Here is an 18,086-nt window from a genome sequence, read left to right on the forward strand (position 1 = left end):
GTATTTATGTAATTGACTGCGCGGCTAGCGTGTGCGTTGACTTGGATAAATTTCTGAATGAATTTGTCATGCTTGAATGCTTTCGTTCGATTTCAAACAGTTGGAGTTCAAAGCTGCATAGAGTTTCCTGAGAAATCCCAAAAATGTATGTTTGCATGTGTATATGTGTGCACCATATGTATATCCATAATTATATATGCAGTTATTTCTCGTTGGTCCAATGCACAACTGCATTTGACAGCTTTCCTTTAGCGTACACCACCTTTCCTCCCCTTTGATCACGCTGCCCTGCCCTCCACACACACTGTGCAATCATTTCTGCTAAATTCAAATTTAATATTAATTTCTGTACTTTTTTACTATTTTCCTAATTCTGCTTTTTGTTTCCGTTTAGTATGGCTTTTGTCTCTGCATTCGATATGGTTGGTATTTTTTACGCTCTACTTTTTTCACCGCCTCATAAGTTTATCCGTTCATGCCATTTAAATTGTAGAAGTACTCCAGTTTCCACTGCGCAGCTTCATTCGAATTTACTGGCGCATAATTTCAATTAGGGGTTGGCTGGTTTCCTTACTGAACTTGATGAGTTCACGATCCACACCATAACACTCTATGAGGGGTTCATGCTATCCCAATCACATAAGCAGTGACAGACATATCTCGGCATGTAACCTCCTAAAGTTGTTGCCAATACATAATATTAATAATATTTATTTATAATGCATAACAGACGGCGCAGTTGCTCGCCTTTTTGTCAGCGCTTCGTCCATTGTAGTTCCTTTCCGTGAATAGTTTTGTTCGTCTATGCTTATTTATGGATTAATGAGGTGTTAAGGCTGAGCGTGGGAAGTGTTTCTCGTTTGCTTACGTCTCCATTGTTTAGTTTGGTGCAATCTCTCATTCTATATCGAAAGCAAGCATTTCATCCCCACCGCAATGTGCCGTGCATTTTGCGGTAAACTGTATCGAATCTGGATTAAGTCATAAATTTGGGATTTGTCAAGCTCGGCTACTGTTAAGCCGGATTAGCGGACAGCTAAATGACCAAATGTAAGCGTGTATTTATTTCAAAATTTCGGTGCTTGTTATCATGCATTCTCGAGGTCGCATGGTCATATATTGATACAAAGTCACTGTAGATGTAATTATATGTGGAATGGCATTATGTGTGTATTAATATACCCTTAGGAATACTGTTCTATATCTACCGCTGAGGTTAATCAATCTGGTTTAATAACTTCCTAAAAACTTCTGTACATACCTAAATATGTTCATAGATATCACTAATTACCGTGGTTACCGTTTTCCTAATTTTTTTGTCGTTGAAATATTTTTTTTCGACTTTTTGGAAAGTGTAAAACTTGTGAACTTCCATGTGCTGTACAAGGTTGGTTAAGGTTTGAGTTCATTTTAGTATATTGCATAATGACAACTTACAAGTTAAGTGAACCTCTGATGTTACCGAAGTAAAAAGCTTTGTTCCCATTGCAGAATTTGAAGCGGTATCAAGCGACCTTGTTTTTAAAGATCAGAAAATTTGACAATACACAATATCTTTAAGTACTACTATATCCGTGGTTACTTCAGCTTAGTAAACTTCTTCCTATTGATGAGACTAGCAACTAAGAAAATGCGCTTCAAAACCACACAATTTTGGTTGTAATAAAGTCTATATCGATAAAGAAGTTACTCATTTCAATGAATTAGAAGAATATGTAATTGAAGTAATAATCAATATTCAATAAGCTGCTCATTTTTCGAAACCGCCGATATCGTGCTACTATAGGATATCGCTGCCATACAAACTGAACAATCAAAACCAAATTTTTAGGAGATATATTCATGAAACTTGACAGAAAACTGTCCAAAGCAACAATACAGCCTCCGAAGAAATCATTTAGATGGGACTATAGCATATACATAGCTCGCATATAAACTCAACTTTCAAAATCCAGCCTTTGTATTGAAAACTTTTTAGTTTGACAAGATATCTATACGAAATTTGGGGCAGATTATTGTGTAAAGCCTCTCTTAGATTATAGGGATATTAATATAGATTTCTCTTTATACCCTTTTATGCACCTTCGAGGGGTATTATAGCTTCGGTAAAGGCGAAGTAAACGTTTTTTCTGAAAGTGCGTTTGATTGGTAATAACTTCGCTTAATCTACATTTAACAAATAAATAATTTAATTTTAAGTCTTCCAGAATATAGATCCCTATTTCAGTGTTACGTCCTTATTAATGTTTCTAACTATAAATATTATTGTCCATTGGGTAGGTACTACCCGGAGTCTATAAGCGGCCATTCAAAGCAGTACGAGAAGTGGCGCATATGGAAATCTAGACGCATCTCTTCTGCTTTCCGTTGCTTCCTATGGTAGAAATAGGGCCAGAGTTCATTAATATAGGTTTCAATGCTTCACCACCCACAAGTGCTATCGGTAAATTTTTTCAAAACTTTTATTTTTCTGCAGTTCTTGTTGTAGGTATTCCTTTTCTTTACTGGCGTAGACACCGCTTGTGCGGTTATAGCCGAGTTAGCGACAGCGCGCCAATCGTTTCTTCTTTTCTCTATTTTGCGTCTAACCGAGATACCAAGTACAGCCAAGTCCTTCTCCACTTGATCTCTCTAACGGAGTGGAGGTCTTCCTCTTCCTCTGCATCCACCGGCGGTCCTGAATCGAAAACCTTCAAAGCTGAAGTGTTCTCTTCCATCCGTACAACATGACCTAGCCGGTGCAGTCGCTGTCTAGTGATTCGCTGAACTACATATGTCAAAGGTGTCGTATATCTCGTACAGCTTATCGTTCCATCGACTGCGGTACCCGCCGTTGGCAATTAGCAAAAGACTATAAATCTTCCAGAAAACTTTTCTTTCGAACACTCCTAAGGCTGACTCATCAGATGATGTAATTGTCCATGACTTTGCACCATATAATAGGAGTGTGGTCTTTGTTCGTTGAGAGAGGACTCCAGCAATAGATTGAAGAAATCACACGATAGGGAGCCTCCTTGTCTGAAACCTCGCATGGTATCAAAGACCTCGAAGAGGTCCTTTCCGATCCTGACGTAGCTTTTAGTGTTGTTCAAAGTTAGTTTACGCAGCCGTATTAGTTCTTTTTCGTGCTGTCGAAGGCGGCTTCAAAATCGGCGAAGAGGTGGTGTGTGTCGGGTCTTCTATAAGATTTGCCGCATGGTAAAAATTTGGTTAATTTTAGCTTTTCCAGGTCTACGGCCACACACTTCAATTAGTTTGTTGGCGGTGGGCTTCAGTCTTTCGCACACTACGTTCGATAAGACTATATATGCGATATTAAGGAGGCTTATCTCACGATGATTGGCACAGATTATTGGATCCCCCTTTACAGGGCAGAGCACACTTACAATCGTCGGGCATGCTTTCATCAATTTCTATCTTGCAAAGAAGCATATTTGAATAGCTCGGCCGATAATCCATCGGCCCCCGCCGCTTTGTTTTTTTCAATTCGAACTTCTTTTCGGTCGGGCAATGGAACGTCTATTCCATCGTCATCGATTGGGTTCGCCACCTCCAGATGTTACACTTTCACTGTCGTTCAGCAGGCTGGAGAATTGTTCCTTCCATAACTTCAGTATGCTTTGAACATCAGCCACTTGATCCCCACTTTCGGTTCTACAAGAGTATGCTCCGGTCTTGAAACATACCGTTAGTTGCCGCATCTTTTCGTATTTTCGAAAATTACCCCTGTCGGCCAGCTCCTCAAGCTCTTGAGAACAGAAAGAAAATAATGCTTCGTTACACATTATTATATTTTTATAGCTAAAATCTGTTCTCGTTGCACTACGGTAGATTTTCAAGAAGGTCCGCATATCTACTATTGTATAATCTACACGAAATCGGTATCAATAGTAACTCTCTCTCCTCTTTTCTCTTCTCTTTTTCCATAAGCGCGAAATCGCTCTTTCGAAGAACTCCTTCCTTGGCACACTATTGCTTTAAATTGATTGATATCACAAGCGCAGCATAAAATTTTAAACTATAAAATATGACACCGACCAATAACTGCATCTGATGTCATTAGCTGACGTGGCAATCCAGCGCGTGCCGCCGAAAAGTCATTTCCCATTGTTTGCAACACAATCGATCGCTCGCCACCTACTTAACAACAAAGCAATCAATGTTGTTGACAATTTCACATTGCTACATTTTGGTATGTTTCATTAAAAATCCCTCACCTACACACAGATACACGCACGCACAGCCCTTGCAGTGGCACTGGCAGTTCGTCAATGACCGCGTGTCGCTTGTTTCTTATCTCGGGTCACCAATGAAGACAAAAAAAAAAAATCGGAGAAAAGAAATACAATAATGATACATTGGCGCGGCTGACACGTGACTTGCGTTGTTGCATTTTCGCGTTACTATTTGATCAGCACTAATCGATGTGGCCAACCCCTAGAAGTAGACTTCATATGACTAACACTGCATATACTTATTTGTGCTTGTGTTTGTGTGGCGCAACGGAAACCAGCAAATTTGCGTGGAAGACGCCCGACTTTTTCACATCACATCGCTTCGCTCGCTTCGTGTGGCATTTGTAGTTGCAACACGCTGACATTGATTGTGTATTTGTCGATGGTCGCTGCATTTAATTCGATTGCGGCATAATTTTCAATAAACCTGAAGTATTAAGGAGTAGCCTTGTGCGGAGGAGGGGAATGTAAGCCTGATGAATGAAGGGTTGCTTCGGCCGGCGCAACGCGGAATCTCAAATATTTTTATGCGTGTTTTAATTATGAGCGAGTTGCACACTTTGCGGCAAAATATATCTTACACCATTCATATGCATGCACACACACACACGCAGTCATGTGCATATGCACTTACTCATTCTCCTTTGGCGCTCGGCTACGTGATGCACTCATGTGTACCTAATGTGGGTGTTAACGGTGTGCTAAATGATTTCGAATCACTTTTTTACCCTCCCCCTCTTTACCTTCGCGTTTTCCGAAAATCACTTTGGCTTTTGTGAAGGCTCCGTGCGTCGGCCAAGCAACGCTTGCTCGCGATAAATCGATAGCGATAAGTATCTGCAACACGTTTTCCACATATTTCATATGATTTACTCGGCGCTTTCTCTCTCTCTTTCTCCGTTTTCGCTCAACTCGTCCTGGCTTTGCTGGGTCTCGCTGAGTTTGGCAATTTTAAAATTTTGCACGTGTTTTTACAATTGGCGTAACTGTGAGATTTCCGGTTGAGAAGAAAAAACAACAACAACAGCAAAGAAATAATAAAGGAAGCTCAATGCGTGCACAGAAAGTGTTGGAAATCTTATATTTTCACGCTTGTCGAAAAGTACATAATTTCCGGTTTAATTGAAAACTGTAAAAGTGGCGAAATAAATCAGCATTAATGCAGACACCCTCCCACCACCCCACCTACGTTCACACTTACATACATGCAATGTTAACTTAAATGTTTACTTATGCTGCGCCGTCCGAAATCCAAATAATGCTTCGTAATTTCTCTTCATTTAAATTAACATATTATTTTAGCCCAAAAAGTAAACATTTTAATGAAAACTAAAAACTTCAATTACCAAACTCGCAAAGGAAATGCTCTTGTAGTCCCACAAAAAATGTGCGAATGCTTAGAAAAACAACGGAAGTTGTTTGGAAAATTGTGATAGATGAGGGTCGCCGCTGCCTTGCCGCAGCGGGGCTGTCCGACATTCGCCTCGCAGTGACCAAGAGCAATAAATCAGTGTTCAAACAACAAACGGACAGGGCGAACGGGTTGCTGCGCCGCATTCGTAATCAAACCGGTTCGCTGCTCTGGGCACACAATTCACCAGATTAGTGCCGATGGCTGGTGTAATTTTCCTCTGCCAAAAGGGTTTAGTAGTTGCTACGCACTGGCGATTTCCCAATGGGGTGATTATTTAAAATTGTAAGCAGCTGAAACGCAGCCGGGTATTATTAGTGGATGTAACGATGTTATAACTACTTTTGCAATAGTTTTGTTGCGACAAGATTCCGAGGTCTTGCATGCATATTACATTTGATAACAAGCATAATGAGTTATTGTGCTCACAGTGGCTATCATGACATTTCCTAACATTATTGTATTTGTTGTTGTAGCAGAAGCTTTCGAAGTCTAGCTTATAGTGAATTAATGGGGCTATCTTCTAAGTAATCTATTCTTGTATATCCGAAGTATGCATTATTTCGGTGAGCTTAGTCCATTGGAAGAGGGTGGGTTGTTGTGAGGTCAGCTGGTTTTGATATAAGATGAGCATGTCCGTGTACGGCTGGGTTTCTTTACACGCAGTGCATATGTGACATACGAGCCACCTAATGGTTGAGTATTGGAATTATTAGGAATTCGGGTATCGCAAGACCATTTGTTCCTCAGGTAGAACCTTTTTACAGTTTACGTACGAGATTTGTTTAAAAAATAATGGAGATCTTCGGTTTTTGAAGATTTATTCATTTGTCTACATTAATGTTGTCGTCTTCTAAAGAGTCCCCATTCGATATTATGCACTTATGCCAGCGCTCCTCCAATCGTCGAAGCAATTCTCAACCCGATTTCGGTATAGACTTTAGCTATTTCACCAACGCGCTTTTAATTTAATCTGTGCTTGTAAAACGACGGCCTTTTAAGAGACTCTTTATTTTTGGAAAGAGGAAAAGGCTACACGGAGCCAAGTCTGACGAATATGGAGGTTTGATGCATCGTTACAGTATTATTTTGGCCAAGAATTCACAAACAAATTCTGTTATTTAACGATCTTTGAGAAGAGTGGTTAGGATCTTTGTGATCTCTTGTGAAAACCAATACATTTTCGAATTCTTTTTATTGGAATTTCTGACAAAGATTAGACATATCATTGGCTTTAGCATTATTTAAGTATTTTCAGTCAATTCCTTTATTTTGGAACAGATTGGAGATTTTATGTTTTTAATCTCTTTAAAAAACGATTTGAAATATCGATTAGTTCCCACGACAGTCGGGTCTACGTAACCAGAACGGACCCGGATTTTTATGCGACCAAGGATTGTCAAACTCCAAATTACTTCCCGGCATGTTTTCTGCCGCTATAAACAAAACGTCATAGGTAGTTAAATGTTCTGTAGACAAATCAATCTTTTGAGCGAATATCAAGCAAAGTAATTGTGAATTTTGTGAGCTAAACTGATTTGTAAAAGCTTAATAAATAGTGAGAATTAACTTTAACAATAAGGTCTTGGATCTATATTTTATTGCATGTTATTTCACAACTATTCACAGGACCCCGCGAATTTACTTGTCAAAACTATCTATAACAACGAATTTTTGCAATATTTCTTAACTTTAATTTTCCAAATGTTACGAATACGAAATAATTGGATTTTATTTGTCCAATAATTTAAAATTTTATCTCATTGGTAGATTAAATTTTTCTCTGTTATATCAATTCTGTATTTATAGTTTCTATATGTTTTAAGCCTTCCTCCACAGTTACATATAACTTATCTCGTTACTCTACTTATGATGCAAAATTAAAATTGACTTAAAATTTACTTATATGATGGCGAATATACTTTTTTATTTCCATCCTTTCGAAAATTTATTCAAATTATTAAAAAATATTTTTTATATACTAAAACAAAAATACAAAAAATACAAAAAATAACACAAATGTTAGTAATATGCATATGGCAGCGCTGTGTCCAACAACCACAACCACGTTGAGGTCACTTTTGACATTTCTCTGCGCAAGTCATTTCGTTCAACCTTCTTTCATTCTCTTCTTCTTCGCATTCGCTAGTGCTGTCGATATTACCACACACATGCCTTTTACTCGTTTGATTTTCAACCACTATCTTGGCAACGAATAATAGCTTATGTATAGGTAAACAGCAAATATCGAATTTTGAAAAACCAATTACTTGTCTCTTACGAGTGCGGATGTTTACAATTTTACATCACTACGCATGAGTCGGCAAATGTCAAATTTTTTGATGTGTAAAAACAAAAGTATAGGATATTCTCGTGTGCTAGAATTTCTTTCCTATTATTTTTTTGTTATTAACTTATTGAATAAAGTCAAAAAATGAAGCTGCAAATTAAAACATTGAGTCAGAAATCACTGATGGTCGATATCGATTTATCAAAGACTGTGTATGAACTGAAAAAGGAATTGTCGCTATATCCAGACGTTGGTGTTAAGCCTGAGCTGCAAAAACTCATTTATGCCGGTAAAATACTTTTTAATGAACAGCCATTAAGTGCTTACAATATAGATGCAAAGAAATTCCTTGTCGTAATGGTTTTGAAGCAGCCCGAAGAAAGTGGTGTGGAGACTGCAACTTCGGGTGCAGGCAGTTCTGTGTCCGCGGCTGGCGAGGCAGCCGTTGCCAGAGCTGCAGCTAGCACTCCAACAGCTAAGGAAACTGAAGCAGTAAAAGAAACACCACAACCAGAGGTAAAGCCACCTTCACCACAAACACCAGCGACAACTCCAGCTCCAGTGACTGCTGCTGCGGCTGAGGCTCAGGTCACAACACCACAGCGTACAGCAACTGCACCAGTACAGCAACCACAGCCTACACGACCAACGAGTGGCGTAAATGATGAAATGGTAGCAAATATTGTATGTATGGGATATCCAGAGGTCGAAGTACGTCGTGCATTGGCAGCAAGTTTCAATAATCCAGAACGCGCTATCGAATATTTAATTGAGGGTATTCCCGAATCGGTTTTAATGCAACCAGAAAATGCATTACTGTATGGTGGTGAAAGTGATGCTGATGTAGGCATGTCACCATTCGAAATGTTCCGCAGTGATCCGCTGTTCCGTAATTTGCGTCGCGCCATACAGCAGCACCCAGACCTCATCAACGACGCCATACAACGTGTTGGCGAAGCCAATCCGGCCATACTACAACTAATCAACGAAAATCAACAAGAATTTCTTAGCTCACTGATTGAGGGTTCCGACGATGACGACGATGATGATGAAGGCGCACCAGGTGGCGGTACCAACTAAATATGAACACCAGTACTACTTATACACATATATATATATAAAATTAATTAAATTGTAAACTCATGACATTGTACTGGTTACATTATAAATACAGGGAAAGGCCTGTATAATGCCGGTTTGAATGAATAGTATAAAAAGTACGATTCTTATTTTTCAACTATCTGCACATATGTATGTATGTAAGAAATTTGAGCGCCATTGTTTGGTATACCAAAAATATTTCTTTAATTAAAAATGCTATTCACTTGCGACCTGTTTCACAAGAACATTTGCTGCTACTACAAATAGAATTCAATTTCATTATATGCACATATGTATATGTATGTACATACTCATGTACATGTTTACGAGAAAAATGTTGGTAGTTTCTGAACTGAATTGCAAAATAAATAAACATACTTTAAACGAAATATGCATGAGTATATATTGTTAAAGTTGCACAGAGTTACTTAATTATCGCAGCCATTCTTCCTTTCTTTCTCATAAGTGTGAGTATGTGCACCGAAATTAATTGGAATTTTGATTGATGTTTTCCTGAACTTGTTGAAAGGGTCATCATAACGAAGACTTGTTTTTTTTCTAAAGAGTGTCTTCAAAGACAATTTTATTGTTATTTTAATAAGCTCACTATATTTTTTGAATATTTATGTATGTAATCACCAGCATTTGTTATGAATGAATCAAATTGCTTTACAACAAAAGAGTACAGGAATACTAGGGATTTATTTACGTTTTTGTTGTATACTTTTTGTTGTGTAATACGATATATTTGTAATTGTTATGCATTGATTGGAAGATCACACATTCATAGCTACATTTTTATACTGGAATACATAAGATTTAATTGTATAGTTCTCATAGTCGCCACAATTGCGCAATTACTGTGACACCCCTTGGTGTTGAAAGCTGCGCGACAGCATTCAATAAAATTAACACCAAGGGGTCTATGAACCTTTCTTTATTTCGCTCATAACCAGCATGAATTCGTTTGTAACGAGTTCCTCAAATAGTTTTGAAGGATTTATTAATAAAAATGGCGATAATGAATTTATTTATGAGAAGCTATATGAAATGGAATTCCACATTTCTTGCGAAAATTTAAAATTGAATTTGTTGAACTGTTATGAATGAACTTACTGACCTTGTTGTGACCATTTTCTGTGAATAAGTTTTTAACAATATGTAATTATACCCTCAATAGCGTATATAGCATATATGTACATATGTACAATAAATATATTCAGAAGTATATATGTACATGATCAGCGTGGCGAGCTGATTTGATTTAGCTATATCCGTCTGTATATACATATACATATGTAACAATCCACTCACATAGCAACGGGGTTAGGCAACGGTCGAGTCTTAACTAGAAACGTTCGTCACTTAAAGAAAATTCCAGTACGGAGCTCGTCAAATGATGTCTCTGATCCAAGTTCTCTCCAACAGATGCCGATAATCTCCCCAGAAGAACTCCAGAATGAACACGAATCACTACCGACATCTGAGATGGGACCATCAACTGTGGATCGAGAATTGAAGCTGAAGTTGGTGAAAAAAGGAGAGGTGTGGTAACCAGCAACAAAGAGCAAAGAGGGAGAAACGTCAACGTCGATATCAGCGACTTCACCCATGCACAATAAAAAGGTTAACGTTCACGTTTCTCCCTCTTTGCTATTTGTTGCTGGTTCCAACAATATGCGAACTCGGTTTTTGGGAAATTTTGCACACGTCTTTTGATCTGCTAATCATTTGTCGAAAACTTCGATATCGGACCACTATCTATAGCTTCAAGGAATATGTATGTCCTTATATGGAAGACTTTTTTATTGTACAAGGTAGCTTCACGAAATTTAGAATGAATTATTGTTTTTGTTGTTGTAGCGGCAGAATTCCGGCGAGTTTGTAGTCCTTGGCCGGATAAAAATCCGTGTCCTTTCCGGTTACCTAGATCCGACTGCTGTGGGAACGGATTATTATCTAAAGCAACGGTATAATCTCTACAAACTGTTCAGACCGGATCACTAGCATGTAGCGGCCATACAAACTTATCGACCATATGTACTCTCTTAGAACTATGATGGGGTTTGGGTTTCGATAACCTCGTTTAGTTTATTAGTTTTGTTGTAGTCGTAGAAAACATCCTTTGAAGTTTGAAGTAATGGTGCTTAGTTGGCAGTCCTTGGCCGATGGATAGAGTTTGGGTATCGATAACCTCGTATAGTTTAATGTTGTTGTGGTAACGGGTATCTAGTCCCAGTTTGGGTGATAAGGTTCAGATATGTTGTCACTAGGCCTAGAAAACGTACTGTTTCGATGTGGTCGGACCATAGGGAAAGGGGTGGCAGATGTGTAGGGTTAGTTGGGCATGCAAGGTGGTTAGAGTCATGCGGGAATCGTTGCATGCTGGACATATATTTGGTATGTCGGGCTCGATTTTGGATAAGTAGGAGTTTAGTATCCAGAACACGGCTGTGCAAGGGTCACTCTGGAATCTCATGGCAATTCGAGCTCTTCGTCTGCAATGTTTGGTAGTTTGACTCCAAGTACACTATTCACTGAGAGGGAGTCGGTGAAGGTGTTAATGGTTCCACTGTGATTGACGGTCAGTGTAGGTCTAAAATTTGTTGCGTTCGAAGTCTGGTCCACGTACTACCTAATGTCGTCGACTTAGGTAAGGAAATACATCTTAATGTTACGAGGAGGCTGTTGCCAACAACGTTTCATTGTATTTTCTTCATGTGCTGGCGGCTAGCGACTTGAGGATTTTGTTGCGGCTCTGTACTTTGGCAATAATTGCGGTCATATGAGGAGTGAAGGGGCACAGACTGTCGAAAGTCACACGTAAAAACTTAGGATTATTGATCATCACCCGACAGAATTACCGTGCAATCTTTAGCGTGTGAGGTGATAGGATTTATCTCTGGTGGTTGAGGAAGTCTCGAAATGGGGAAATTAAAAAGCAACGGGTACAGGACAACACCCTGCAGAACCCCTTTTTAATTCTTTTTCAATTTGAAATATAAGCTCGAAACAGTACGGATGATTGCCAATCGCATAGGCAGTTCTTAGTCCACCTCTTCAGCCCCGGAGGGAGTGTGGATTGTTCAATGTCCTCAAGTAACATTGTGTGATTCACTGTGTCAAAGACTTTTGACAAGTCCAACGCTACGAGGGTCGTCCTCTCACAGGAATGGTTTTTGGTTAAGGCCATGAACTATCTGGGCGTTTATGACGCTAAGAGCTGTGGTGGTGCAGTGCACTTTGCGTAAGCCATGCAGGAGGTACGTGAATGTCGGGAGTAAGAAAGTAATCTTTAGAACTGAATTTCCGGCTGAAATAGCTCACGCACTTCTTCGGGTCCGAAGAGGCTTAGACATTAAATTGAATTTCAACTCGGTCATCATGGCTCTTCGGGTTAGACAAAGCCTTGATAGTAGCCCAAAGTTTACTCGCGCCGGTGGAGAGGTGGCAAGACTCCAAATTGGGATCCTTTATTCGGACATCAAAGGAATCACCATGGCGTAAGGTGTCACGTAAAGTTTAATCGAAAGCTTTGGTAATAGCTGAAAGCTTAATACGAACTTTATTGTAAAGGTTAAATCAGAAACTTTTCCACGATCTTATCGAGTTGTCGAAATCAAAACTATGCTTAAATTACTTTAGATGTTTCTGATCTTCACTGTGATTGTTGAATGGAGGATGAGGTGGTGAACTCATTGGTCCTCTTTTACTCCAATGTTTTTCTTCAGGGCTCATGTACCAGCAGATGAGCAGATCCTTTCTGGATACTACAGAATTTCTCGAATGTTGTTGTGGGAAAACTAAATATTTTGACATTTCTCAGTTATAGCACTTTCTTTCTCCGTTATTCTGCTTCTTGTTTCATCTACGGTGCTTTCAGTGATATAACAAAGGTACCACAAGCTAGTAGAACCTCTAGTAATTGAAGGGTCGTTTCATGCAAATATTGAACAATATGAATTTCTATTATATGCTTAACTCATACCCGCATCTCTCTCAATTGCGGCAAGTAGATATGGTCACTTTAGATTAGCATCAAAAGGATACTATTCAAAAATTAATCAGTTATACCAACCATTAAACATATGCTGGCAATTGCTCCCCCCTCTACAATTATTTGCCTTACAAGTCCGAAATATCTGTGGGCGGGTGTGGCATGGACTATTGTTTACGCTGCAGGCATAGACCATCACTTGCAGGCACTCGTCGCCAAGAAAGACCCAATTATATAATAGCCGCAATGCCAATATCAGTCACGTCACTCCCCCAACGGCAGGCATGGTTGCGGGGAAGCAGTCATGGAAGTTGAGGCGTTTGGCTGCGAGCCGTCACACACACACATTTGCATACAGATTTATCGCATTTTAAAACAAAAGCAAACAAATTGTAGATTATTTCAGCGGGCAATGCGTGTAACTGATAAGGATGAGCCGTTATGCAAACACATGCACAAAAGATGCTTACTTGAGGCCGCGCATGTGTGTGTGTGTGCATTTAAGATTCGGTTTATGTGTGTATGTTGGGTCACTGAAGCGGTTCGCAGTTCCATGCAATTGACCGTCACACATATTACAAGTGATACTCGGCGAATGAACTTTCACACGCGTTCACTCATACATACATACATATGTATATATAAATACGGCTGTGTGCATGGAAATAGTTCTGACTGAAGGGTGATTCATTTCGAGGTTCCCTACTTTCTTTAAAGGAAAATCACCAAAACTTCCAATTCAGTGGGGAATGTTTATTATCGTTCGAAAGAACATTCTTTGGCATTTATTTTTTGAAGATTACCTCGCTCCAGTGTAGGCCGTGGCTTCGTCTCAGAATATCTTCAGATTGCTCTTCGTCCCAAATACAACAATTTTGCTTGTTTATATACCAATTGAGCCAGAAATGGGCCTCAGTGCTGAACAAATTTTGACTCGAAATTGTCTGAGTTTTTTTGAACTTTTTAAGACCCCTTGGAGCAAAACGTTGTCGCTTGGGAAGGTCGAGCGGCTTCAGTTCTTGCACAAGCTTTATTTTGGCGCTTTCAATTTAAGATCTCGGCGTAAAATGGGCCAAGTCGTTCCATACATCAGAAAACAAACAATACTGAACAAAATTAACATGACAGCTTGACACGAATCACTCGTGATGTGTCAAAAAAAGGCTATTGAAAAAAGTAACTCTACTTGGATCACCCGTTATTTGGACATAACATTTCTGTAAAACTTTTTTAAAGAAAATGTATCAAAATTTTCGGTTGAAATAAATTTGTTGCATTTATTTTGCACAGTACTGTACATACACACATATGAATATTTCAGTTTGCGAAATTGCGAATTGAATATGGATAATACATTGACACGCAACCGAGAAGAAAGTGAACTCAAACAAGTAATCGAATTGCAACGGAAATTGTGCAAATATGATTCTGCGCGCATTCCCACAGTGTCCAGTGAGGGAAAGCGGCGGGAGATTTCTCCTCCCCTAGCACTTACCTACGCCGTGCACACATCAAGTTTTCAGTAGCAAACTCGATACTCGCCCGTGAGGCTTCGCTGAATATTGACGACAGTATGCGTCTTGCTTGTTGTTGTTTGCAGGGAAATGGGGTCTCCGTTGCAGTGCTTTAAATGTGAAATTACGCAAATCTGTTTGTTTTAGTGAGGCATTACGTTACCGGCGTTCGACTATTTACACAACTGATTAATGCGCTGATAATTGCGCTAGAAGAAATGAAATTGTCGCTGGAATTGAGTTTGTCTGTTGTAATTTTGTCAAAGGTGGTCTTCCGAAGTCGGACGAGTCGGAATTAAATCAAATTTTTATAAAGGGTGTGCTAATATTTTATACAGGGAAGTGGAACGCAATAAAATAGTCAGAATTTATTTTCTGCTTCGAAAGTTTTTTAAATAAAACCCGTACTGACATTTTTCAATATTTGTAAAACATTTCGTCTAAATATTGAATTAGTTAAAGTAATCGCTTGGCTCGTCTGGACTCGACTATAAGGCATAAGAACTTTCCAACCAAGCTCCCGGATCTTCTGACGATTTACTATCGCTGTATGTGGCTTGGCGTTGGTCTGATGTAACACAATTCCTCTCCTATCAACCAAAGCTGGCTGCTACTGGGCGCTTGCTTCTTTCCGAAGGTCCAATTGTTAACAAAGCATGTCCGAATTAAGAGTTTGGCTATAGAGAAGTAGCTCATAGTACATGATGCTCTGTAAAATCTACCAAACATAGCGACTTCTTCCTCACTGTCAATTCTGGCTTGGCCACCATATTGTCCTGGCTTGGGATTTATGGGATTTAGTCTTTATCAATGAAAAACTGTAGTATATGGCGTAATTTCTCTTTTTGCTTTTACTTTTGTACATTTCTTTGTTAGGAAATCTTAACTCTCTGCCATTTAGCTTAACTAATGTCATATGTTGGCAAAATAATAAATTATCTTTTACTAGACCTACGTACGAGGTCTGAGTTTGTGGCCTAGTTTTTTTCGAAGTCTACCTTTGACTTGGAAGCCAACGGAAGTAATTCTTGTAACTTTGGATAGTAATTGTACCCGCCTGCGACTTACGTTTTATCGGGTTTTCAGCCATTTTTCTTGTATAGGATCGAATGTTACGGATTCCGGGAATATGAATCTATTTTACGGGAAATATAGTCATCATAATTTTTTAAGCTATGAGAAAAAAAGTTGGTTATTTTGTCATACCGCATTTTGTTGTTGTTTACTTAATCACATAACCACATAACCCGATAACCACCTTATCGTGAACAGCCTAATAGTTTCGAACTTTTGTATTTCTCGTGTCATCGGAGAGTTAATAATACGAAGTGAAGTTCTTGTGCAGGTTTGGTACCTTAAAAATGCCGAGGAGTTAGTTTTTATGGTATACTTGAACTACAAGTAGATATCGGTTCATTACTACACAATTTGATCATAATGTATATGTTTTCAAAGATTGGGTTTCTAATGCATTTCCCGTTTTTTATCACATTACTTGTTAATTCGGACCTTTGATCTTTCATTCGCTCAAAAAAGCTTGATTTATTTATACTTTATAGGTTTTTTTGTGGACTCTGTCATGAAAACTTTATTAGTCGTCCCTTTTGACTAAAACTATCTTTTTTACGTGCCTTTTTTTTTAAAAAATAAAATTTAACTCTCATCCATTTGAAACTAATTGGTTCATGACTTTACTTTTTGAAGATAATTTTTTAAATGTTGACCTGCGTTGACTTGGTCCATTCGGAAAGTTTTTGGGCAACTTTGGATAGTATTTGAACCCGCCTGCGAATAGCGTTTCTTCGGAAATTTTCAACCAAAGCTGGAATAGTTGCTGGCTTATTTCTGTAGACTTTAGACTTGACGGCCCCACAAAAAATCTGTTTTAAAGGGTTAAATATAGTCATCATGGTGCCCATGCATCCCGAAAAAAGTTTGGTGTGGTTTGTACGCTGTGGAATCATTGGACCGTATTTTTTGTTGTTGTTGGACTTAACGTTACGGTGAATAGCGATCGCTATCGTTCGATGCTAACAAACTTTCGTGAACAAATGGAAGTTTGAACTTGGTTGTATTTCTGTGGTTTCAACGGAGAGTTAATAATACCACACAGAAGTTCTATGGCCATTTTGGTACCTTAAAAATTCATCTCAAGAAATGGACCCGTTAGTTTTTATGGATCATGCGATTTAAAAGATTTTTTTGGTTTCTAATGCATTTCCAGTTTTTTTCAGATTACTTGTTAATTCGAAAAAGTCCGATCTTTCATTGGACTCAAAAAAGCTTGATTTATTTATCTTCAAAAAGTTTTTTTGTGGACTCTGTCATGAAAAGTTTTAAGGTCGTCCCTTTTGACTAAAGCTAAGTCAATGGTACTGTTGCTTATCAGCTAGGTCTTTCCATTGTGTGCTTGGAATCCCATATGGTTTTGCTGTATGCTTCGAAAGATTGCTCGAATTTGCTTTAGTGACCCTAACAGTTTCAACTTGCTACGCACGGTTCCAAACAGCGTAAAAGTGCCGAAATGCAGCGCTTGGTAGGATGAAATCAATTTCGGCACCTTTTGACTATCATGAGCATCGCTTTTACAGACCTTCTAGTTATAATTTTCTTTTAAAGTGATGCATTTTTTTTTCCTTTTTCACCAATTTACAAACCTTAGCTACTTCCTTCTTTGAATTAAGTATATAAAGCTGAATTTACCATTGCTATATTTCCACTCCGATTAGTAGACCCTGTAACCGCCATTCCACTCTTAAGAGATACATTGGTGTAATGATATGTACCTTCTTTGTATAGCGACCATTGATATATGTATGCCAATTAGCGGAGAACAAATGACAGTAACCAGTCCACCATGCAGCTGCACCCGGCAATCTAATCCATTTATACATGAATTTGTATGTCAATAATTAGGAAATTATTTGCACAAAGGATAAGCATAAGCAATTGCCGTTCGCTGCTTATGAGCCTGAAGTTGATGTCTCTATGTGCGTCACTTGCAACACAATGTATTTATTGTGCAACAGATCACCCAACCGCCGCTTTTACTGTGTGAGCACAAAAAGGGTAGCGAAAATGAATATATTTCTTTGAATGTGAGTAATAAAAAATAAAATTATGTAAAAAAGTTGAAAATAGGCGGAAAATACAAGTTAAAACAAAAAACACGCGTCCACTTGCCTTTGTGCTGCTTTGGGGCGCAAGCCTGCTGAAAATGCCAATCTCTTAGAAAGTCGATGGCTGGCAGGTATGCAAATGTAATTGCGAAAATTGTGCAAAATCTGATTGCATTTAGCGCACGCAAGGATATGCGAAGTGCTGCGATTACATTCGGACTGTTTTTCTCTCAAGAAAAATGAGAGTCCTTGCTTATTATTCATATATTTCGTGTATTATTTGCTATTTTTGCCAGCTCGAGCAGTTTGGGTAGCGCTTGAAGAGCGTTTTTAATTGAACCCGAGCAATTAGCGTGCAATTTATTACATTTCGGTGGGTATGGGAGCCTTGTACTTGCCAGAGCAATGGTAAGCGCAGG

At 38.8% G+C, this 18,086-nt stretch overlaps 2 protein-coding genes across 2 annotated transcripts in view; both read left to right on the forward strand.

The window, feature by feature from the left end:
* LOC126758963 (zyxin) overlaps positions 1–18,086 on the forward strand; it is a 206,380-nt gene that overhangs the window by 15,286 nt on the left and 173,008 nt on the right. The window lies entirely within an intron of this gene.
* LOC126758970 (UV excision repair protein RAD23 homolog B) lies at positions 7,939–9,426 on the forward strand. Its single transcript, XM_050473467.1, has one exon. It carries the CDS (start codon positions 8,081–8,083, stop codon positions 9,014–9,016), a length of 936 nt encoding a protein of 311 aa, XP_050329424.1. The 5' UTR covers positions 7,939–8,080; the 3' UTR covers positions 9,017–9,426.

The sequence above is a fragment of the Bactrocera neohumeralis genome, chromosome 5 (genome assembly GCF_024586455.1).
Source record: "Bactrocera neohumeralis isolate Rockhampton chromosome 5, APGP_CSIRO_Bneo_wtdbg2-racon-allhic-juicebox.fasta_v2, whole genome shotgun sequence".
Classification (NCBI taxonomy): Eukaryota; Metazoa; Arthropoda; class Insecta; order Diptera; family Tephritidae; genus Bactrocera; species Bactrocera neohumeralis.

Bases quoted from the DNA above. Each gene is read 5' to 3' on its own strand.
- LOC126758970 (XM_050473467.1), top strand. From the start codon at position 8,081: ATGAAGCTGCAAATTAAAACATTGAGTCAGAAATCACTGATGGTCGAT.